At 49.0% G+C, this 22,853-nt stretch overlaps 9 protein-coding genes across 9 annotated transcripts in view; 2 read left to right on the top strand and 7 right to left on the bottom strand.

Annotated features, from left to right (window-relative positions):
* ASPGLDRAFT_42834 (putative anaphase-promoting complex component Cut20/Apc4) overlaps window positions 1-333 on the bottom strand; it is a 3,152-nt gene extending 2,819 nt beyond the window's left edge. The window contains exon 1 of the mRNA XM_022545680.1: window positions 32-333. Within this exon, the coding sequence (XP_022404450.1) occupies window positions 32-311 (280 nt within the window). The 5' untranslated portion in view covers window positions 312-333. The remainder of the gene's footprint in view (window positions 1-31) is intronic.
* Window positions 334-679: 346 nt separating this feature from the next.
* Window positions 680-2,671, bottom strand: ASPGLDRAFT_32246 (uncharacterized protein; the record flags this gene model as incomplete). The annotated part of the gene is made up of 3 exons (XM_022544151.1): window positions 680-2,308; window positions 2,376-2,586; window positions 2,640-2,671. 3 exons carry the CDS (start codon window positions 2,669-2,671, stop codon window positions 680-682), a joined length of 1,872 nt encoding a protein of 623 aa, XP_022404449.1.
* Window positions 2,672-5,727: 3,056 nt separating this feature from the next.
* On the top strand, window positions 5,728-6,483 carry ASPGLDRAFT_991626 (uncharacterized protein). Its single transcript, XM_022550634.1, has 2 exons — window positions 5,728-6,191; window positions 6,247-6,483. Exons 1-2 carry the CDS (start codon window positions 5,931-5,933, stop codon window positions 6,382-6,384), a joined length of 399 nt encoding a protein of 132 aa, XP_022404448.1. The 5' UTR covers window positions 5,728-5,930; the 3' UTR covers window positions 6,385-6,483.
* A 306-nt stretch (window positions 6,484-6,789) lies between these two features.
* On the bottom strand, window positions 6,790-7,297 carry ASPGLDRAFT_42831 (uncharacterized protein). Its single transcript, XM_022545679.1, has one exon. It carries the CDS (start codon window positions 7,287-7,289, stop codon window positions 6,861-6,863), a length of 429 nt encoding a protein of 142 aa, XP_022404447.1. The 5' UTR covers window positions 7,290-7,297; the 3' UTR covers window positions 6,790-6,860.
* Window positions 7,298-7,759: 462 nt separating this feature from the next.
* On the bottom strand, window positions 7,760-10,334 carry ASPGLDRAFT_42828 (Zn(II)2Cys6 transcription factor). Its single transcript, XM_022545678.1, has 4 exons — window positions 9,243-10,334; window positions 9,048-9,191; window positions 7,999-8,994; window positions 7,760-7,941 (listed from the first exon to the last, which is right to left on the bottom strand). The coding sequence occupies exons 1-3, from the start codon at window positions 10,014-10,016 to the stop codon at window positions 8,161-8,163; spliced, it is 1,752 nt and encodes a 583-aa protein (XP_022404446.1). The 5' UTR covers window positions 10,017-10,334; the 3' UTR covers window positions 7,760-7,941; window positions 7,999-8,160.
* A 2,414-nt stretch (window positions 10,335-12,748) lies between these two features.
* ASPGLDRAFT_55075 (uncharacterized protein) lies at window positions 12,749-13,911 on the bottom strand. Its single transcript, XM_022548113.1, has 3 exons — window positions 13,736-13,911; window positions 13,216-13,614; window positions 12,749-13,143 (listed from the first exon to the last, which is right to left on the bottom strand). The coding sequence occupies exons 1-3, from the start codon at window positions 13,766-13,768 to the stop codon at window positions 12,868-12,870; spliced, it is 708 nt and encodes a 235-aa protein (XP_022404445.1). The 5' UTR covers window positions 13,769-13,911; the 3' UTR covers window positions 12,749-12,867.
* A 242-nt stretch (window positions 13,912-14,153) lies between these two features.
* ASPGLDRAFT_79509 (uncharacterized protein) lies at window positions 14,154-18,403 on the bottom strand (the record flags this gene model as incomplete). Its single annotated transcript, XM_022550024.1, has 7 exons — window positions 14,154-14,478; window positions 14,535-14,701; window positions 14,757-16,726; window positions 16,782-16,874; window positions 17,044-17,584; window positions 17,639-17,737; window positions 17,798-18,403. The coding sequence occupies 6 exons, from the start codon at window positions 18,401-18,403 to the stop codon at window positions 14,537-14,539; spliced, it is 3,474 nt and encodes a 1,157-aa protein (XP_022404444.1). The 3' UTR covers window positions 14,154-14,478; window positions 14,535-14,536.
* A 414-nt stretch (window positions 18,404-18,817) lies between these two features.
* Window positions 18,818-20,112, bottom strand: ASPGLDRAFT_79508 (uncharacterized protein). The gene is made up of 2 exons (XM_022550023.1): window positions 19,765-20,112; window positions 18,818-19,696 (listed from the first exon to the last, which is right to left on the bottom strand). The coding sequence occupies exons 1-2, from the start codon at window positions 19,892-19,894 to the stop codon at window positions 18,975-18,977; spliced, it is 852 nt and encodes a 283-aa protein (XP_022404443.1). The 5' UTR covers window positions 19,895-20,112; the 3' UTR covers window positions 18,818-18,974.
* A 401-nt stretch (window positions 20,113-20,513) lies between these two features.
* ASPGLDRAFT_32239 (uncharacterized protein) lies at window positions 20,514-20,870 on the top strand (the record flags this gene model as incomplete). Its single annotated transcript, XM_022544150.1, has 1 exon — window positions 20,514-20,870. The coding sequence occupies one exon, from the start codon at window positions 20,514-20,516 to the stop codon at window positions 20,868-20,870; it is 357 nt and encodes a 118-aa protein (XP_022404442.1).
* Window positions 20,871-22,853: the final 1,983 nt, after the last annotated feature.

Genomic DNA, 22,853 nt, shown 5'->3' with positions numbered 1-22,853 from the left:
AAAAAAAAAAAAAGAAAGAAAAGAAACTCACCATTATTCTTCCACCTAACCCCCTTAATCTCCCCCTTCCTCTTCTCCTCATCTTCCTCATCCTCCTCGTCCAACATATACCCATGCCCATGCGCATCACCCCCAAAAGAACCCCCAAACACTCTCTGCCCATTCAACCGGTAAACAGATAATTGCTCATCCTGGGCAGATACCAGGGCAATCAGGTCCATTGTCGGACAGTAGGTTAGGAGGTTGGGCTTGCATTTTGTGGGGAGGGATTTCTCCGCGACGAGGGAGAGGAGAGGGGTTTCTTCTGTCATTTTTCTTTCTTGGGGGGTTTTTTTTTGGGGGGGGAGGGGAGGGGAGAGGTTTTATATTGTTTAGGGGGTTATGAGGCTGTAGTCTAGGCCATTTTGATACTTGTGGTTGGGAGTGGTGATTGGGCGTGGTTGTTTGGTTGCTTGGTTGGTTGCTTGAACGGGTAGAAAGTGGTTCTTGGCGCGCGTCGCGTGTATCGTCTGGGGTTACAGAACACCACGAAGTACATACCTACATTGCTACGAGTTCTATTGCCGTATGGTTTTTTCTGTGGTGATTAAACTGGGGATAAAGTTGAAAATCATTGGTCAAGTTCATTCTATAATCTCTCTAAATGCCAGCAAATAGCGATCCAAGTTCTATATAAAATCTAAATCATCCCCTGAGGTGTCTCATTTTGCCCATTTTGTATCATGTTCTTTAAGTAGCTCAATTCATCCATCATCTCCTGCATGGTCGCATTCTGTCCAGCAGACCGACCACTATCCAGACTCCTGTGACCCGTACCCCCAGAGCCAACACTTGCGTGAGACGTGGCCGCTAAATCGCGCTCAACTGCGTCTCTGAAAAGCATGGCAGAATTCGCTGGACTGGGCGATAAGCCAAGCCCATTGACTTCTAATTCGCCAAAGAACGCGGCGCGGCGTTTGGGGTTGGATTCGACGTATTCTGGGTGCTCGGTGTGCTCGTGGTCGCCGTCTTCGTCGTTGATGGAGAGGCCAGCCATGTTCAGTAATGGAGATCCTGAGACGGCTACGCGGGGGGCGGGGAGCGAGATTCCAGGAGAGTTGTCGCCTGCAGAAATAGCGGGTGATGGTTGGGAGTCCACGGTCAAATGGGGTGTATCGGGGTCGCTGCATTCAGCGATATGGGACGGCTGCAAGAGACCCGGTGTCTTTGCATTGTCGGTGATAGATGATGATGGCCGATCTTCATTGAAAGTCGAGGCGGAGACCATCGACTCGGGAGAGATCTGTTCATTGTCGGTGCTCCATTCGGAGAAGCGGCTCTTCTCCAATCCAGGGGAGTGACCTCCCGTGGATTCGTCGGTCGCTGAGAAGTCCGAGAAATGACTGCCCAGGTTTTCTGCGTCAAGTGCCTTCTCTCTGTCGTCCAGATCCCGCAATGCTTCGTCCATGACGGACGAAGGGGTGTTCGGTAACGTGGGCAGTCGCTTGTCCTGGAAGTTAGGCGGCCTAGGAGTCACAGAGGTGTCTCCGGAAACCGCGATTTCCTGCACAAGCTCACGGAGAGTTGGCATATCATTCTGATGAGAGGACTCGAATCGATCAGAGCGGGTGTCCACGGTAAGAGGACTCCGGAAGGGAGACGGATCCCGGTATTTCGACCTCATTGCGCGACGGTCCTGGATGGACAATGAATCGTGGTTGTTGGCAGACGAAGGACGCCGGAATGGCAATTCAGATTCTCTAACAGGACTGCTGTCACGCTGAGGACTGAACAGAGGTCGGGAACCGTACGCAGCTGACGGTCTCGTCACAACTTCTTCATCCTTGGAATTGTTGATGGCCGTTAACTCTGGTGTCGACGCGTTTAAAGACTTGAGGGCCGCGCGTAGACCCCTGGATCTGGGAGGTGACACGGAGCGGGAGATCCTGGAGTCGAAGCTACCACCAGAGCTATGACCACGAGATTTGCCGGCTGCGCTGGTAGGCTGGGAGGTTGTCCGGTTGGTGATGAAGCTCAAAGGAGAGGAGTTGAAAGACCAGGAGGGAGTAGGCTGTTGTAGGGACGTGCGGAGGCGCGGTAGCTTAGGCTTAGGGGGCTGACGGGGGTTCACATAACGGTCCTCGGGATTCATGGTGCGGATGTCGAGGGTGTTATTGAAGGACTGCGAGTTGTGCGTGTGAATCGGTTCGCTATCGGGGAGCAGGATCGGAACTTGAAGAACGTTGACCGGCTGGCCGGGGAGAAAGGGGCAGTGCGTCGTCGCGGGTTCGGTTTCGTTGTAGTGTTCGATGTCGTCGTCTAACAAGTACTAGTACTTTCTGTCAGCCCGTTGCCACCGATCAATTGCTGCATGAAGATCACAATATGAGACGCACGTAATACCAGTAGGTACCACCGTTCTTCAATCCACCAGAACGAGGTGAAGAAGACTGCACCGAAGAACCATCACAAATAATATCGGTAAAAGTATAGCACCCTTTCCACAGATCGGGGCAAACCCGTCTATCCTTTTCCAGGGAGTACGGCTTGGAGAAGTTGTCCCAGGAGCCGAACAATTTGACGGATCGGACCTTAGGATCGGTACGACTGACTCGTTAGCTTTTTTGTTCCCCCTTCCCCTCACTTCAAGAATAACTCACAGGAAAAAGGTCATTAATGTCGTCGAATTCATGGTAATTGTGGTTAAAAATAAGGGGAAAAAAATTGAAATAAATAAAAATTGTCGCTTCCAATCGCTCCGAAAATCAAGATAAATGCACAATGCAGTGTCGTCCACAGACCAGCCAGGACAGACAATAGATAGACAAAAGAGACAATAGAATAGAAGATTGAATGCAATTGAATGCAGACTTTTCGAAATTCGAGTCAGGCGCAGTGGCTAGTGATATACTGATAGTAGTCCGCGGTTCGGTGTCAAAACACCAACGACATCGCCAGTTAAAAAAAAAAAGGAATGTACGCGAGACGTCAACGAAGATCAAGCAGCCGCAGCGGCTACAGGAACAATAGCCGGTTCAGATATAAAGCTGTCTGCTGTCAGGGAAGACGAGGGTTGTGTTATAAGCGCCGGGAGTACAGCGGAGATATGGGACAGGACAAAGTCGGCGCTTGTTGAAGCAGAGGTTGAGCGTGTATTGGTAAGAATAGAGAAGCGGAAGAAAGGTGGAGAGAATCAAAGCAGTTGGTTGATATAAGTTGAAGAGAGAAGAGAAACCAGGAAGAAATATCAGAGGTTGGCAGGAAAAGTGTGGCTTTAGCGAACCACGAGGCGACGAGGCAGAAAAGAGCACGTCAGAGGCTCTGTGCTGGAGGAAAAATTGAAGGAAAAAAAAGACAATATTTTTTTTTTTTTTTGAAGAAAAGAACAATAAATTAAAGATCGGACGGGGATTACGGAGTAGATTCGATGATGCGCATCCTCAGTCAATTACCGATCAGGACGTGGCTGGGATCGTCGTGGACTCGTATACAAAGCTATATGATGACCATGTATGTTCCAGGTACCATTGGTGCACCGCCATATTGCCTTTGTGTATTGCTTTTTGATATTTCTTTTTCTCATTCTCTTCTATTACAGCTCTATAGCATTCTTCCACAACAATTGCTTGTGTTTGTCATCTCACCGTCCCTGACGATCCCTACCCTATCCAGCTACGTGAACCATGTGGCTCATTAATTTCCTTCAGGAACCAACCTATTTAGCACGGAGTAGTGTACATACGGAGTACACGCATAGACCACGATGCCATTTATTGAAACATGCTGACAGACACTAACACACCTAAGCTTGAACATAATTGACATAGTGCATTTCAGCTGCCCGAGTCCCCGTGCGCGGAGAAGCCCGAGAGCGACCACTTGTAGGTGCAAAGTGCGAGGCTTGGTGCCAACCCCAACACTGCCACCATGTCCCCGACAGACAGGCTGATCATCCTCCGAGTTCGCCCCGAGTACCTGGTTCGCACTATGTAGTAGTGTGCGCTTTGTTGCAGTCACCGACATTCTGTCTCCCAGCTGTTCATCCCCGTTCATCCCTGTCATGTGGGTTTAGATATGCCCATAGCCTGCAGCAGTGCCTTGTACACACTCCGTATCTCCGTACTGTACGCGAGGTATCCGCCCAGCAACGTGAATCCGCCGAACTCTATCGTCCCGTGTCCCCTCCAGTGGCAACCATAATCGACCCGCATGTCTTGTTGTTTGGTTTGTTTGCGGGCTACACCGGCTTATTGGGGGATTGTTGGTAAATTGCCATTGTACGGAGTCTTCGGAAAAAGGGACAATAAAAAAGGAGAGGGCCGTCCGCTGTCAATCAATGCGATCTTCGATCTGTATTCGATGCTTTATCGATCCTGTCCTGCCGCTTATTCCGCACTGCTCTATCCACCTGAGCGGATTGTTGCTGCCGTATCACTATGCCCCAATGGATATAGCATAGGAAAATAACAGTGTGGTTAACTCGAATACCAAGCATGTAATTAACTCCTTAGCTGAATAATTACATCCAGTTTGAAGAGATTATCGTACTCAATTAAAGAGGTTTATCAACTCGCTGGCATTCGTCATCCTCGTGACCTTTTGCAGAGGCCTCGTTGAACAAGACATGGATTGTTTAGCCAATTACTTCTGGCACATTGGTTCAATAACCTTTTTTTTCTGAAAAGAATGCCTCGAAGGCCGCTTCAAAGTGGACTTGGTGCTTTGACAGATATATGTAATCCAGGACCGCCTCGCTAGAGGACATCCAAATTACCGCAAGATCACTGGTATCTCCATCATGAGGTTTCTCGGATAGTCGAATAACCACTTCGATGACCACTGGCGCGAACCCAGTGTACATAGAAACATCATCCATCATCCCCACAGGTGCTCGCAGCCCATCTTTCGATCTGTCCCTGCCGGACCGTTCATTAGACTTCACCTCAAGAACCTGCCATCATTTGCATTCAATGGCTTGACAAGTGCATTAACATCCGCTGCTTCCTCAATAGCCCTCATGGGTCCTTTCTGGGAAGACCTCGTTGGGCGAGACACGGGTTATCTGCCCAATTGCTGCTGGTGTACTCATTGCCGTCGCTCTTCGCGCAAGGCTGCTTCAAAGACCGGTTCAAGATATATTATATTTCGATTCATCAAGGATTACCTATTCATCAGCGTGGTCATATATCCCACTTCATAGGTGGTAATTGACTGTGCGTTCGTATAACATAACAAAGTTCACAGGAAGTCGATGTGTGCTCTCCCCAAAAAATCTCCGTTGTGTTTGAGAAGTCGGTGATACTATACATCCTATTTCCCTATACAGCATGTTTCCAGTTAGACGAAGCCCTATTTCTAGAGGTATTTTGACAGGATATCAATCATACAATTCGTGTGGTCTTCGCTTCGTCTTCGATTGTGGCGTTTGTGTCTACAGGACACTCTTCAAATACTTGCTTTTATTGGCAAATATATACGCAAAATAGTACCGAGGTTGTAGAGATTTGGACTAGGATAGCCCCGTCGACTGCATGGATGTTTGGCTGCTCTGCTTGGTGGCATGATAGCTTGAAGGCTGGAGAGTTAGATGAAGACAGTTGAGGGAAGGTGATAGATGAAGAAAAGATAATCCTCATGTAAGTGAGTAAGATTAAACGTTGGATGTCATGTGACAGATGAAGCGAATGTCAGTCTTTGTTCTACGAATGGTCCGATGCTACAATAGGCTTCTACTTGATTGCCTGGGAGGGCTTTTGGCATGCTGTTATTCATACGAAGACTTACAGTCACCATTTAGGCAACACGTCGGTATCTACTTTGCCACCTATGCTGCCTGCCAGTCTCAGTTGTTAAGAGGGTCTCTGTATCCATTTTCCTCTTCTACTCACCCATCCTCCAACGGTTGACCTCATACAAACAGTGAAGCGCTTGCAATACCCTTGCCATTGACAATGCAGCTCATCCTTGCAACTCTCTTGCTCCCTCTCTCGCAGGCATTCCCTGCCCCTGTCCCTGTCCCTGTCCCCGTGATAGAAGAAGGAATCGCACTAGCTAATGTATGCTCCGAAACCTGCCCTGAGGCCCTTTCCCCTATCTGTGCAAAGAACGCAGCGGGAGCCTTTGAGATCTTTGACAACCCGTGCATGTTCAACAAGGCGAACTGCAAAGGACTCGATTACGTCCAAGTGGACCTTTCTGGGTGTCGCGGCTTGGTATATCTAACACGTATTCACATTTAACAAAGACTCTTGCTAATTAACGAACCAGATCACTGATTCCGATGGCGTTCCAATCGAAGCAAACGGTAAATTCCATGATTACTGGGTTTTGTTGTTGAATTGGTTGCTCGAGAAGAAGCGGTGGTGGCGATGCAAGACGAAGAAGATTGATTGTGGCCGTGGCTGATGGGTTAATACCCACAGTTGCTTTACTTCTGGCTCTAGCTATCTACGGTTTGATTGGACTTGTTTGCTTAAAAGTAGCTACGGTTAATTCAAGGGGGGCATTTTTCCAAAGTAGAAGAGGCACCTTGTAATACTCCGTCCGTATGGTTTTAACAACTGAGCATGTAGGGCAGAAACACGCCAGGAGGTTTCAAACAATACTCAGCATGAACAACCACTCGATCTTCCGGAGATAATTCCCCCTGCACTGCAATTTAAGCGGACGACTCTAATCCCTGTCAATTCCAAATCGCCCTCAGCACTAAAGCATTGACCACCCAATAGTTTCATACTCTGATAGTTCCCAATGATCGTCATCTCGGAGTTCCCGACACTATTGATTTAACATGTCGTATCAAACAGCACTAAATTTATTATGACGAAGTAGAATCCTGTAACTAGCTGTGTACACAGGCAATCAATCAATCAATCAATCAATCAAACCCAACTACTAGTAGCCCTCACAACATCCCTCAACACCCCCTCTGCACTCAGTCCCCCATACCTGTAATTATATTCCATCCCCTTGCCCGGGAAGACAACCATCTCCCTTCCAATCCCCTCCCGCTCGCGCTCCCGCTTCAAATCCCCCTCCAATACCTCCAGAAACACCCTGGCACCTTCATCCTGCCCAACTTGCAGAAACTGCACATACAGCTGCCACGGCACAGCACGACATCTATCCAACCGCTTACCCGCACGGACAAGCTCCTTGACTGCATCATCCGTAAACGCACCGTCGGTTATAGCGATGACGTAGAGCGGTTTAACATAGAACCGTCGCTCAGTCTCATTGTACTCATCAGGGCTGTGAGCAGAGCTAGAACCAGCATTGCTATTATGGTAATTATAATAAGCGATATTCATATTCTCCACCAGCCGCAGATACGGTTGCAAGAGCTGATTCAAGCGCGCCCCGAACGGGGTCGGACCGTGCGGCTCAATGGCGTTGAATATCTCCCTGACCTGCATGCTTGTCTGCAGATTCGTGTATCCGCCCTTGCTACTCCTGTTGGTTGTGGAGAAGCCCAGTTCCGAGGTATCAGAGACAGCGTGGTGGTTTAGGAAGTAGATGTCTATTCCGGAGTTATCGGGACTGTGTTGCGAACAGATGGGGGCGATGGACGCAAGGACGTCGGTGACTTCTTGCCAGCGGCCGTTGTCTTGCATGCTTGTGCTGTCGTCGACTACGAAGGCGAGGTTGTATTCCTGGAGGAAGGTTGTGAGGGTGGAGTAGTAGTCATCTTCTGCGAGGGTTCGCTTGCTGTTTCTTTTTCTTAGGATTAGGCTTCGGCGTTGACGGGGGGCTTGGTGGCTGGTTGTCGTGAAGGGGTTGAGGAGGGCTGGGGGTGGTGGTTTTAGGGTGAGGAGGGAGGATGGGGAAGAGATGGGTTTGGTTTCGATTTGGACTTCTTTTTTGTCGGTTTCTGAGAGGTGAGAGGTGTTGGAGGTGTAGGTTTGCATTTGGATTGCGCCGCTAGTGCGGTCGTGTTTGGAGGGGCGTTGGCCCATTATTGCACTGTGTATTCTTTCAGTCTTTGAGGAGAAAAGAAAATTGAGCTGGGCCACAATGTACCTGACATCAGCTCAATGGTGCATTATGCAATGATGAAGCGTATACTCAGCATCATTGATTCCCAATTTGGACAACAGACAAACCCAATCATAGTACAGTAAATACACAAACCGATCCCAACGCCCGCCAAAATGCAAGAATTAAGAATATACAAATTCAGTGTCATGGATGATCATTCCCAAGATCCCCCATTTCTTCCACCCGATACACGATCCCGTCCTTTCGGTCAATATCCTCGAAGAATCCAGGCTCCACGCCCAGAATCTCAATTAATGCCAGCGCCTGGTCAATTCCCATTGTATGACCAATCAGCCTGAAGCAGTTCTCGGCCCATTTTCGGAGCGCATGGGTCTTATTCTCCGTTGCGCCTGCGAGGAACAGCGGCCAGAGGAGCACAATCCCTCCAATGTGGCTTCGATTACTGGTAGCTGGTTCCCCAACCAATCCCAAGTGATCGGGAACACTAGCGCAGATATCAATAGCCAGCTGGCGAGCCGTCGCACGAAGCCCATTGCAATGAATCTCTAGATCCTTAGATGAGTACCCGTTAGCTGAATCCGCTGATAGTCGTCGAAGACAGCTCATGATGATCTGTGTAACGATAATTTTGGAACAGCGATACTGGTTCCAAGTATGCCCTAGCCACAGTTCACTGTAGATGTGGTATCGATCGCTGAACGGCACGAATCCACGAGAGCGGCGGAGGAACTCTGCATCAATCACGGGGTTTTTGACCGTTGTGTACATGAAGTTCGGAGGCAGTCCAGCGAGCCATGTCATTAGCTCTGCTTCAATAGCGTACGCAGTCGCAAGGATCTGTCGACCGTCCGTGTTCGCCTTTGAGGCGATATCTGCACGCAAGTTTGACAGTTTTCCAGTGATTGATACCAATCTGTTACCGTAGGCTTCCGTTTGAGGCCGTAGGAACATGGCGATCCTAGAGCAATCGAGGACCGACTGAGGGACTCGCGCCGCTCTTTGCAAACAGCTTACGATCTGCGCATACACATCAGTCTTTAGAAAACGCGAAAGGATGGGGCTTCACATACAATCTGGTAGCGTAATTGAACAAATAATCGAAGACCATCTTCGTCTTGAAGTTGCTGTATCCCCCGTAACTCAAGCAACGCTGCAGCACCGTGGATATGGTTTATCCAATTCTCAATGCTCTTTGGAGCTCTACTCGTAACACACTAAACATCGTCAGTCGAGTTTAAGTCATCAAAAATACATGCAAATCTTACCTCAAACATAGCCAGTAAAAGAACGGCAGCAAGGGTCGGATTTGCGCGCGCCTCATTCACATCCGTCACCGCTGCGCCCATTAATCTCAGCGCATTGCCGTATTCATTTTCTGCAACTAGTTTCAAAGACGGACATCGTCGAATGCGCGCAAGCATCGCCGTACCCACCGAAACGACACCAGCCCTCATGGCCTGCAGACTAGAAGACTTATTATTCTGCAGAAACGCATCAGGTGTCGCATTCAACATCCAAAAAGCACCCGGCCATGCATTATACCGAAGAAAGTAACAAACTGCTTCATCCTGAGTGGGTTGATAAGACGGTTGGGCATTAATCGCTTTGCGGTTGATTTGCTGCACTGGACTGCTGTCGTTGCTACCACTGCCACTGCCGCTGCTACCCCCACTATCAGAAGGCGTCAAAACATCAACGGTGACGCTAGGCGTCTCCGTCGGAGGCGTCCTCTGCAGCTGCACCTCGCCCCCACACACCTTCTTCTCACTAAGAGTAGGACTTGGGGTATTGATCGCACGCACAGTGGCCACTCGTTTAGAAGTCTTAGCAGCCCTCCGAGTCGTCGAAGCATTGCTCTTTGCTTTCCGAACAACCTGCTGACTCTCATCCCGGAACATCAGCGATAGCTGATCTCGGTAACCCGGACATTCACGGTGGGCTTTGGTACATTGCGAACAAGCGGGTTTGGCCTGGTCACAACGTATTTTCCTAGATCGACATTCACCGCAGCCTTTGCTCGGCTTCCCGCAGTAGACCATTGGGGGCAAGGCAATTCAATGAAACAGATAAGACGTCAGATTGTGGGGGTGGACGATCTACTTTGACGTGCAGTGTCAGGGCGTTGGCCGTTGTAGGGAGAAATGTAATGTAATAGGGGTTATTTTGTTCGAGCTGATGACTCGAATGGGTAATCAGTGCGAACACTTGTATGATTGTTCAGCCGATCGGGGACCCAGTCCGTGTTTGATATCGCTGTTTAGCTCACTAAATGCCCAGAACTGTTACCAGCAATTGAATATAGTTGGATTAAGGCAACGTCCACACAATAGACAAAGAAAATAATATGGGGGATATCCATAACCGCCCGACGTGGAAGAGGGGAAGAAGTTCAGATGAGGCTAAGTCTGCGCTAACCAAATGGGGTATGCTTGGTGTAGAGCTTCATTTTACCCGATCGGGCCATCTGCATCGCAGCCGTACGTGATTTCTGCATATCCACTGCACATTATGGAGTTTTCAATTTGCTTGCTCTTGAATTCGCTGGTAGAAATACACAAGTCGAGATCTCGTGCATTATCCCACCAGCTTGGCGACTGCAAACAACGACATCGTTAGTGAGGAAAGGCATGGTCGAGTAATTTGGTAGCTGACATTCGTGCCCGGGGGTTTCGCTGTAGCATCGATGAAAGAAATGGTGTCAGGCGTTGAAAGATATTCCTCGACTATGAATTGATGTCAGGGTCTCAAAAGTGAAAGTCTGTGGTGCGACTGGAACAGACAATTCACCAGAGAAAACGAATGTGGACAATTATCCTAGATAAGACTCTCAAGCTCTTCCCAAAGGTTGATTAACATTTATATACTTTACTTATAACTGGGATTGCGCATCGTGAGGCGTGCCATATAGTGCCCTTTCCTTGCAATTATCGCTCCCAGCGCCACGGGAACGAATCCCACAGCAATGGATTAGCATGTTTGACACAGCACAGGGACATGAGTTACTCCAGATTCCGTTCACCATCATGAATCTCGGACACTGGCCAGTGTTCTTATGGTTCCCAAATGCCACCAGGAGATAACAAACAATCCCCTGTCCTAATCAAACACTGAAACCTACTCTGGGATAATCTAGCGTTGGATTACAAGTTTCATTAAGGTTGGGTAAAGGGGTCATTGATGTTTTTCTGCCTATGAGAAGACCCGGAAGGTTGCAATATACCAGCCAAACTGAGACCGAGACCGAAAAATCCAAGTTGAAAGGCTGCAGAAAATGAGGATTCGAAACAGCTTCACACCACGAACTTTCTCAGATCAATGCTTTGAAGAACAGGACACCCTCCGGATCCTAAGGAATGGACGCGCAAAGCTTCGTCCAAAGCTTTACAGCATTTGGGGTCCTCCGAAGACACTGCAAAGTACGATCGGAAAAACGTACTACACGAAAGTGGACGAATATGCACCATACAATCCATCAGAAACTAGGCATGCGAGATGAAATAGAGCGATTGGTGAACCAGCATTACTGAAACGAACTGTGAATGGAAGGGAATACGAAAGAGGTTGTTAAGTGGCGTTTCCACATGAGCAAATCGAAGCATGTGATTATAATCATTATGCCAAAGGCTCTCTGTCAAGACACAGCACATCTAGTCTGTGTAGTAGAAGTGACACTTCAATGGTTGAATTACAGCAAATATTCCTTCTTCATTGGCTCTTGCGTGGGCTAATAGCAAGACCAAGAAGACCATCATAAATCGAGAACTTCAAGTTCCTCTGGACATCCACCAACTAGAGCTTTGTCTAAAAGAAAAGTTCATACACGGTTTGCAGCGCCATATCTGGTAGTTACAAGCCAACTACACTGGGTCAATTTTGATGTGAAATACTTCAGAGGGGGAAGTAGCCGATATATGGATGAGCATCAATCAATTACCACCTAAAGATAATCATACCGAGCATCACGATCCAAATCAAACAACGCTTGTTATGACTCAGACGTCGAAAAGAAGCTGTGCCAGCTCAGGGTCGAATACGCCGATCCCTGATTCGGATTCTTGTTCACAGCTATATTCTATGCAGGTGGTACCGGCACGTGAAGGTGTGCCATCCACAGCATAATTCTGGCACTTTCGTCTGGGTCATGGCTGGAACTTCTTGTTCCTCTGAGAGTCCATGCTGGCTCCCCCAGCTGCAATGTCTGGTGCAGAGATAGAGAAAGAATCATCACATTGGTGTCAATCATATTTACGGACCAAGATCCCCAAATCCTTATATCCTCCCCCCCCCCCCCCCCAAAAAAAAGTGGGCAGATCAACTCTGCAAACCAGGCGACTCGGGACCCGTGCTAATCGACAGGTTTGGTTATGTTTGCGGGCTTCTGCATGGCTTCACCTACACGTATCAGGGTATTGGATCAGCAATGACAATTCCAGATATTGTGGAAGCTAGCAAATTTTAGACACAAAGCAATGATGTCAAGGACAAACTCCGTGGAGACGGTCGAGCCTTCCCGTGTCCGGCAATGATTATTCGGGGAGCTACATGAAATGGACACACAAACACATGGCGTGAGAGATCCAGAAGAGTACGAGGTCGTGGGGGTGGATGGGGTGCTTCTCGTCCTTACAGAAATGTCCGACCTCGTGAGATCGATCCTGCTGATCAAGCTGTTGTCAGACAACTTGGCGACTATATTTGAGCAAGGTTGGTGATATAGTTGGCAGCGCAACGGATCCTATTCCTGTGTATTGCCAGGCGTAAACAATAAGATGCCATTTGATACACTTTGTCTCATCTTGTCATACAGTAACAACCCAAGAATCACATAAAACCCATTATGTTCTTAGCATCCACTTTCCTGTACACAACGACAAATCAAACACAGAAACTCTAGTACCAGCTAGTGACAATAGTCACAGAATCCTGACGCTTTCTGTCCTTGAATTTCTTGTCCATCGGAACAAACTCAGGAGCATCACCACGAAGCTTGAAACCCGTACCCTTGCTAGCAGTATTACCACCACGACCAGTCTCTGACGCGCCGTTGTAGGCAAATTCAACGCCGCTTCCAACACCAGTGTTCAGAGGTTTGATCTCCATTTCAATCTCAGGTTCATCTGGGGTCGGTTCGAGTTCGTCAGCGTAGATGTTAGGAGGTTCGTACTGCTAAACAGCCATACCCGTCAGTAAAGGAACCGCGTAGGAAAGCAATAAGCCATGAAAGTGGAAGGAACAAACCGTCTGCCGTCCCACATAACGATACTCCTCCAAAAACAACCTCTTCTGCTGATCCTTCATCTCCTCCTCGCGCGCCACCATATCAAGCATCTGAGCCTCCGCCTGCTCAAGCGCAAAAGGTCTCTCTGAAGTCCAGACGTTACCACCAGGGCCGTAGTACGGCTGGTAGGGAGCGGGGCCGGCGTGACCAGGAGAACCGAACACGTTGTCCGGGTGTCCGCCTGGGTGGCCAGGGGAGGGGAAGGGCATCGCGTGAGAGTTTGAGTTATTGGGGTAGTAGAAATCTCCCGTGGCCATTTCGTTGGGGCCGGGGAGGCGGTTGTTGAAGGAGTTGTTGTCGCGTCTGCGCCAGCGTTTTTTGTCGGGGCTGGGGTGGGCGTTGTTGAAGGGGTTGTTTCCCTGGTTGGTTTATTGCTGGTTAGTTTATGGTTGTCATGATTAGAGGTAGTAGGTCGTGCTGGGGTTAGAGGACGTGACGTGAAGTCCTGTCAAGAGCAGAGCAGAGCGAGAAAGAACTGACCTGGCTTCTCTGGTTCTTACGCCTGGGTGGCATGGCGTCTGGTCAGACTATACGCCTTCTGGAACGCAAGAAAGAAAGGGAAAAGGAGCGTAGAATGAGTAGGAATAGAGATGGTTGCCAGAAAGATATCCGCAAACACAGAGGAGCGTTGCTTGCTGGGAAGGACCGCACTAAGCAATGGGGAGGAGGTTGTAAACAACAAAAGACGCGCGTGTGCCCTAGTCAGATATAGCCCAGGTTCTGCCCTTTGTGAATGGTTTGCACTGTTTATACTGGTCTTTTTACAGCGCACAAATCATTTTGAAAGACATGTTTTGAAGCGAGGATACAACACTTGCTATACATAATTATAATTGTCTTCTGATCAAGTTGAATAGGTTTATAGTGCTCTACGCTCAAACAGTTCAAGATAATGTACGCCAACAAATTTGAATTTTTCTATCTTTTCCTGATACTACCTATCCACGTATTCCAGATTCCTTCATTCCTTTTCATATGGGGCATTAGACATTAAACAGATTTTCCAGTTGAATAAAGACCATTCAAAAATAGATAGAAAGGGAATTTCTCACGCAACATCAAGTCGTAGCTCGTAGGGCATTATCGCTTTTGTGTTTTTGGGGGGAATGGTGTTGAGACAAAGCTAACGAGACAAAATAGGAATTTTCTTTCTTTGGTGAAAGAAAAAGACAAGTGAAAGACTGACACTGTAAGACAGAAAGAGAAGGACAAGAAACGAGTGACTGAAAGCGAGACATGAGCTCAACAGAATCGAAACCGCTCTAACAAGCAGACTCACATCTACTGCTCGTCTATCTGAGCCCGAATCTGCACGAAAAAGTCGAAAAGAGTCTCTTCGGCAGTATCCTTGTCAGCATTTTTAGCGTTCATAAAAATCAGGGCTTCCTCTGCTTCTTTCTCCACGCTATTGTAGTCACTAAGCTGCTGTTGAAGAGCCAGCGCCAACTATAAGTCTATGTTAGTCAGGAATTTTAGGATCAGAAGAGAGGGCATAACTTACACGAAGGTGCTTCTCACGCTCAACAGGGGTACTGTCATCGCGAGCTTTGTTGCACAACTCGTCAATTGTAGACCGTATTTCCTTAAACGATCTCGGTGCTGGTTCGGACTGCTTAGCGACTCCGGATGGGGTGCTCTCCTGATTGTTAACCGAGATGGTCGCGCGAGGCTGATTAGCAGCAGGTCTGTTAGCGGTCGATGCAATGCTCGGACGCTTAGTACCGGTACGGAGAAGACGCTGCGGACTTCCAGTAGAAGCGGCTGCGCCCTGGATGACCCTACGAGGGCGACCATCCTGGCCAACAGACACCTGGGGTTTAGAGCCGGGTGTACTAGCCTTTTTACGAGTGGACTGCGTCGGCCTCGCGAAAGACGGGGTGCGGTCGTCGGGGGCATTGCGGCTCAGCGGGCTAGGGATAGACGCGGAGGTCGAGATCGTAGAACTCGGGGTTGGCACGAGCGCAGGAGAGTATTCGCCCGAGGCCTTAGGGTTGCGGGTAACTTTGTTCCAACCAATGCCGTCGGATAATCTGGGTTTGGCGGTAGGCGACGCTTTAACCGACTCACTTTTTTCGTCGACTTTCTTGACAGATTTCATGCTGGTGATGGAATGGTCTTTAGTAATTCGCGGGATTTGACCTGAATCCTCCTTTCTAGTACGTCCCTTCTCCGAGCCGCTCTTGTGCTTGAAGATGTTGCGGAAGCTATCAAGCATCCTAGTGCCCTTGGAGTCGGGGAGACGGGGCGTTTCAACTGAGCGCGTCTGGCCTTGGGGATCCTTGATCTCAGAAATGTTCACGACGGTAGCGTCACGCTTCAACTGCGGAGTATTATTCTCCTTGTCCGACACCTCGCCGGGAGTTTTCGGGTTAGTGTCCGACTCTGAGTGCATAGGAAAATCAGCCACAGCCTGCAGCGACGAGGTACGCGGCGGCGGGTGAGATCGCAAAGGCATATTCTTGAGCATTTGCTCAGGTGTCGTAGCAGGAGTCGACACATGAGAAGCATTACGCTGGTGAGTATGTGTCGGCGTCGCGTCTGCGTTCTTCTTCTCAGACAAAGGCGAAGACGTCTGCACGCTGTCTGCAGACACAAACACCTTTGGAACAGGGGGAGTACTCTCAGCATGCAATTTATCAGCGCTTGCGACGAAAAGATTAGAGAGACTGGACTGGTTGAAAGGCTTACGCGCCGCCGACAACTCGCGGTTGCTGATGTCCCTCTTTGGTAGATTCTCGAGAGACATCTGCGGGCGGCAGAAGTTTCTGGCCGGTGACTGCTGCTCAGGATTGTGCTGGTCTTTGATCTGGTCAACCTGAGCCTTGGGCTTTTCGTTATTGTCTTGAGACGACTCAGACTTGGAAGTTTCAATATACTTCACACGCGCCGGAGACGACTTTTGAGTAGCGAGAGACGACTTGGAGCCATCGTCGATTGTTCCCATAATGACGTTGTCCGCTGATCCGGCAATCTTCAACGTAGGTCCGTAACGATACTGCCCCATTCTCTCAGAGGGACGAGTACGGTATTCACCAGTGAAGACAGTGGGCGGCTTCTGCAGTTCCTCCTCGCCATCTTCCAAGCCCCAATTACCAACGGAAGAGGAAGAAGTTGAGTTGTCCGACGCCTTCCTGGTCTCTGGAATAGATTCTGGAACGGGCGGACTGGTAGGCTCTCCATCAGGACGGGAACGCGGGCCAGAAGGTCTATCCAGAACACGAATACCACCAGCAAAGCCCTCGATTGGGGTGCGCTGTAGGATATCAGCAGCCTCTGTGCTCAGTCTGCGGACGGAAATAGGAATGGCGCTGGGCGTGGGGCGTGCTCCCTTGGTCAGACCAGGGTACGTCTTTGGGGCAGGAGTCCGGGGCCCACGAGGACCAGCTCCACCGGTGGATTTGCGTGCGATCTGGACCTTTGTGTTATCGAGTGCGTTTTCGTCTTTGGTCGCGCTGGTATCCTTAGGGCTCGCTGTTTATGGTCAGTTACCATTGTCTCTGCGAAAGGAGGCGAGTCAAAAACGTACGCTGCGACTGAGGCTTTTCCATTTTCGAGGTCTCCGCTGTCAATCTTTGTCCTTGTTGAGCTTGCGAGTCACGTTTGTCGCTGTGGTGGGTGCCTGTTTTCAGAATCAAAGGTCAGCCTTGTCCAGTGCACTGGGTCGTTTCAATCTCAGCCATCTCCCCCGCTTTTGCGTCAGACAAAGATGGCTTTGTGTAGGGTACGCTTAAGATGAGAGCTGAAGTCGACAACATGGTCAACACTAGGAGGGTAGGACAGGAAAATACCTTTGTTCTTTGAGTCTGAAACGCTTTCAGCCTTCTCCACCCCCAGACCCTTGGAGCGCGTGGAATCTGGCAGAGGATCTTGTGGAGACGACTTCGACTCCTCAACCATATCCTGATCGAACGTGTAGCGAGACGGAGTAATTGTAAGATCTGAACCCGTTGGCGAAGGCGGAGTCGCGTGGTTATCTTCAGGCGCTTTGAAGACGCGAGAAGAGTGAAGAGAATTTCTGTGGGTGGAAGAAGATAAAGAGGAGCCTCTGTGGGAGTTGTGAGCATGGCTGTGAATGGGGGTTGCTGGAGCGTCACGATCAGTGCGTTCATCGTTCGGCTCTTCCTCTCTGAAAGGGTTGGCAGTGGACTGCAAGAAAGTCCACCATTCTCTGTATGGAACCAAAGAAGCACGCAAAGAAACATTCTCTGAGCTTTGGCCAGAGCTGGTTTCTGTGAAAAATGTGGGAGAGGGTTCGGCTGTACTCATGGGTCTACTGTATATTGAGGCGTCGGAGTAGCGTTTTCTGTTTGTCGACAAAACGCTGTCGATCTGTTGAAGGGTTAGTACTTCGAGCTCGGGTAAATACTCCCTATTGATACGTACACTTGCGATTGACAATTCTGACACTGGCCTCTTAGGTTTAGGACGAGCAAGTAACATCGACGCCCTCCTGATCTCCTTCAGGCGATACATCGGCTTGTACTATTTCGCGACCTTGTCAGCTCTCAAATCACACATACTCAAAGACTAGAAGCAACAAACCTCAATCTCCAACGGCTTCTGCTCTGGTATATCCGCAAGCATTGTACCCGTCGGATTGGTCCCATTCGATTGAAGAGCCTTCAAGCACCCATTCAACCTCCTAAAAATCCTCATCCGCGCATAACTGTTCGTACCCTTCCACTTCAAAAACACCCGATCAGGATTCCTCAGCGTCTTCAAAGCCCTCGTCCGCTTATTCTCACGCTTCTTCACCTCGACCGGCTTCGGCTTCGGCTTCAGTCGATTAGGCGTCACCCCCATGATGGTCGGGTACTGGGGACCGGTATATTTGGGAGGCGGTCGATACTCGACCTTCTGGATACGCTGCGCTTGTTCGAGACACATGAACCTGGGTCCTTTTGCATTGCGAGGAGCATTGGAGCCCCCGGGGGACATTGGCAAGCGAAGCGGCTTTTGTTGAGGAGCAGGTACAGTGTTTTTTCTGTCCCTCGTTCTGTCTATCAGTGGGGCTGCAGGTCTTCTGGGACGCAGTGGAAGACTTCGAGGTGGTGGTAGGGGCTCTGGAGGAAGGTCGTTGACAGGGCTCGAGAGCTTTTTGCGTAGGTTTGGGAACGACTTTTCGTGCTTCATCTTGGGACTCGTCATTGTGTAGCTTTGGGCTTTATTTCTGGTGTCGTTAGCATACTGCTGTATCATTCAAGATAGGGAGTTACTCACAATGACACGAACAAAGCTGCAAGACAGTGCTCTTCGACAAGCAACCAATATCTGAGCTGTAGAAGTCTGATAGGTAAAGACGACTAGGAATTGATGCTGTGTTTGAGAAAGAAAGGGTCAATTGCTAAGAATATGAAGAACAGAAAAGGAACTTTGAATTAAAAGAGGAGAGAAAGAGAGTGAGTATCTGGAATATCTTTTTGAATGCGGATGAGTGTGTGATGCCCTTCACTGATTCTCTTTGAAAGACATGCTAAGCGAGCTTGATTCCCTAACATGGTAGCTCAAGCTGTGAGTATGTAAAATAGACCTGTGTGCCTATACACTGCTTAGAATTTTAACGTTTGAAATGGATTTCTCCTATTTACTTGTGATAAATTACTCTAACTTTTATCTTACATGGCGGTCGATATTGTCCAAGAACTAAGAGGAAAACAACCCGACGACTTGCCCATGTCCATTCCCATCTTAGCCAAGCAAAAAGCTCATCGAGGATCCATCAAGGAGACTCTCTTCGCTTTTGTCGCGAGCTGCCAACTCCCGCGTCGCCCCGAGAGGTTCGTTTCCTCTTCCCAGAGCTGCTACTAAAGGTGGAGTATTGCGTCTGTCGTATGGCGCCAGTAGTTCCATCATCATGCCACTCACTAGCCTCCCACGCAAATTTCGTAGAGTCGTCGTCACTCACACCCATACCGCGCCTGGCCTTCATCAGACGACCCAGTCGACTTCCTTCGATCATTTCTTCGAACCAGGGGATTCCACTCATCATCCCAGATCGGTAGCTTCGAAGGGGCTCGCTTGCTAACGTGGGCACAACAACCGAAGACGACGATGGTGCAGCAGCAGTGGTAGTAGAGACTGGAACTGGGTCTCTACTGGCGGGTACTTCTTCATCGACCTCTGACTCTTCTTCTGATTCTTCCTCCTCCGAAGACCCAGGGAGCAAATCCAAGTCCTCCAACAGGTGCTGGTCTCTGCCGTAGAGACTGCCAATGCTCACGGACATGTACTCTGCTTCATCTCGAGGCGCTTCCGTCCAGTACGTCAACGGTGTGCCACAGAATCCACAGAAATTGCGCCGAGTGTGTGGATCGTGATGAGGCGTGAAGGTGCGGCGGATTGCACTATGCGTTTCGTCGGGGAAGTAGGATCGCGTGTGGGATTCGAACCAGTCCAAGGGGACCCGTAGCCATGCCGTAAGAGGAGTGCCGTGGTGTCTACCTGTATGCAAATAAGCCAACGGTGTTAGTTGACATCGCAATGCCTAGAGAGTTCGCATGGCAACATACGGTTGTCAGAACTGCTATCAAAGTAGATGCGCGCGTGGTCGGTCACATCTTCCGGGATTCGAATCAAATATCGATTACGGCCACATGAGCACGACCCGCGCAGAGGCTCTAAGCCCGTGCCAGAACTCATAGCGACGCGTTGTTGTATAATGATCGCGGATGTTGTGCGAGTTGACGTCGATCCAACCGGTTTAGTATGAGATCATATAGTTCATAGATCGGGCCAATTGAAGGCGATCGCAGAGAAGAGGACGAGAGATTATTCGAAAAGTGAACAATTTCCAGGGGTAAAAGGACATCTAAATAATCAGTAGTCAAGAGTGTTCGTGAAAAAACCAGAGAGCACACAAGACAGCGTTGAGACAGGCGAAAGACATGGAAACGGTCGATGACGTGAAGCCGTCCCACAAGGCTTGGCTATTCCTGATGCGGCAACCCACTGAATTCTCCGCAGAGCTTCTTCTCGAACCAGGGTTTTGCCGTTGTGTCGGGCCCTGGTTGAGCCTGCGCTTATCTTCAGGGGTTCGTCTCTTTTTCTTCTTCTTATTACCCCAGAATCGTGTGTCAAAGACTTATAGCGCATCCTGCAGTTGTGTGCTACTACTATAACAATCTGACAATCTGACTCGTGGTTTGGCTCCGATTTCAGTTCCACTCATTCCGATATGCCATCTGCTCAACTACCTTCAACATCGCGCGCCTCAAGCTCATCTGAACCATCTTATTCACCTGCTGCCAGAAGTATCACCATGAATGCAGACGACGGTGATGACCGTCGCTCGTCGACTCCGGCCGGCCGTTCACCATCATCATCCAAACAGATCGCGTCTTCGAACCAGGCCAACGACAAAGACAAACCGCGCCTGACAGAGCAAGAGAAGAAAAGCAACCACATCGCGTCGGAGCAGAAACGACGTGCTGCGATTCGAGAGGGGTTTGATCGGCTAACCGAACTGGTCCCGGGTCTAGAAGGCCAAGGTCGGAGTGAAAGCATCGTGCTGAACAAGACGGTGGAATTCATGCGTCTACAACTACGGGAGCGACAAGAGCTCATCGCTGAGGTCGAAGGCAAAGGCGGTCGCATCGACGAGACTCTTCGGCCGTGACGCCTTTTGTTACTATCCTCATCAGATGGAGTGCTGTTTCATTCCACATCGGCCGGCATGGACGATGAGCCGAGGTTCGTCGGTATCATGCCCAACCCCGTGAAAAGGAATCGGGGCAGTGTCCGGTCTTTCTTCGTTTACGCGTCTGCGGTGCCATTATTGACGAATTTCCTTTTATTTCTCGTGTCGGGTCTGGGTCAGGTGTTAATATACTACAAACAGAGCATTGTGGCTCTTACGATTACGCTGGATGTTGGATTGTCCGCTTTCAGCTGGCCACGGATGAGTTAGAGGAGCGACTCGGAATCGGAGGCGTGCGTGTTTTTTGTGCTGCAATTATACCTGGGTGTTTTGTGCTTTCGGCTCGGTGCTACAGGCGTTGGACTTATGGAATGGGGCATTCCAATTTCCGAATTTATCATCTTTTTTAAACATTTCCATACTCATCTTTTATTCCTTATCTCGATGCCATTATAAAGTTGTGCAGAATATGCTTGGCTGCATTATCTATTCTTTGCATAAAGATACCGCCTTCCGTATACAGCGGATTGGTTTAGGGTCGCCTACGCAGGCAGTCAGGCTACCATGGCATCTTTCTATCTAAACTGTTCGTCATGATGTCTCTTATGACTCATTCCAGTGAGAATACTGCTGTCTTTTGTCAACGTGCCTAGGACTGAAAACAACAGAACTAACAAGTAACAACGACGGAATTTCTCACATATTGCCCCCCAGACTTCGTCCCTGGAAGCAGGGTTGTAGCAGTATGTGGAGTTATTGACCGAAATGACAGTGCCAGCCCTGAGAGGGATGGAAGCCTCTTGTCGGACTTCTATTTGTTCCATCATCTCCTATCGGAGAATGGTAAGAATATCACCCTCCTCAATACATGGAGCTTAGCTGACGAAATGTCTAGGTTTTGCCCAAGCTGATCAGTTCTGGCTCACCTCTGAGAACCCCGAGGACCTGGTCCGAAAGTACAAGCAGTACACGCATGAGGGCTAGTAAGGATATCGGCGAATCGTTCTGGATGAAGCGATGCTTCCTATGGAAAAATTGAGTATTGTTCCGCGCAAGGACCTTTGTAAAAGTTTCCTGAATACAATTCGAGAACAAGCCCAGATTGCACAACACGATTGTCAAGATCTGCTTGTTCTGGTTTTCGGTCATGGGGATCTTGATACCTTGGGGTGGCTGTTGGTGATTATACTGTCTTCATGAAAAACATCATCACACTGCTTCCTAGTGATTTATCAGTCATCCTGTTTATAGCATCTTGTTATTCCGGAGGCTGGCTTGTCCGGCCGGATCTCACTGGGGTGCGTTTTGATTGTTTAGCCATGGGCAAGAAAATGCGTTTAAGCACCAGTCTGGCCGCCTCTATCATCTTCGAACCGTCGATTGCCATTGAAGAAGGTTTCAAAGCACTAACAAAATACGAAAGAAAATATGCTATCTTTGAGACTTTCAAAAAGCTGTATTGCGGAGAGATCCAACAAATGCACTTCAGTGCACAAAACAACGATTGGGAGGGAAACTATGCGCCCCGTCTCGGGCTCCCACTTGAAACATACAAAGCCCGATGGGAATCTCTTAGAGGATCCCCAGAGATAGAGCCTACTGACAAAAGTTCTAACTCAGGAAACATGTAGAGACTCCAAATGTTGAAAGTTCTGGCTCGAGAGTACTTCTCTGCCAAGCCTGGCTCCGGCAATGCTGCACCCAACATAAGGTTACATAACCAACTCAGATTCGTCCTCCTTGAGAGAGCTGACTACTCGGATTCACTGCTGAATGATCATTGGACGCAGTAACGTACAGACTTGGTTTATTGCATGAAGCAGACTACTTCCGGGAACAAATGGGACTCGGATTTCCTTCGATTTTTGACGTTGACACAATCCTCTGGAGACACAATGACACTTCCAAGGATCGGTCAATGAAATAGAACGTTAGTACCAAGATTTGGGATCTCATTCTGCG

This window comes from Aspergillus glaucus (assembly GCF_001890805.1).
Source record: "Aspergillus glaucus CBS 516.65 unplaced genomic scaffold ASPGLscaffold_3, whole genome shotgun sequence".
Classification (NCBI taxonomy): domain Eukaryota; kingdom Fungi; phylum Ascomycota; class Eurotiomycetes; order Eurotiales; family Aspergillaceae; genus Aspergillus; species Aspergillus glaucus.
The sequence above is the reverse complement of the archived record's forward strand: the minus strand, read 5'-3'. Positions and strand labels throughout refer to the sequence as shown.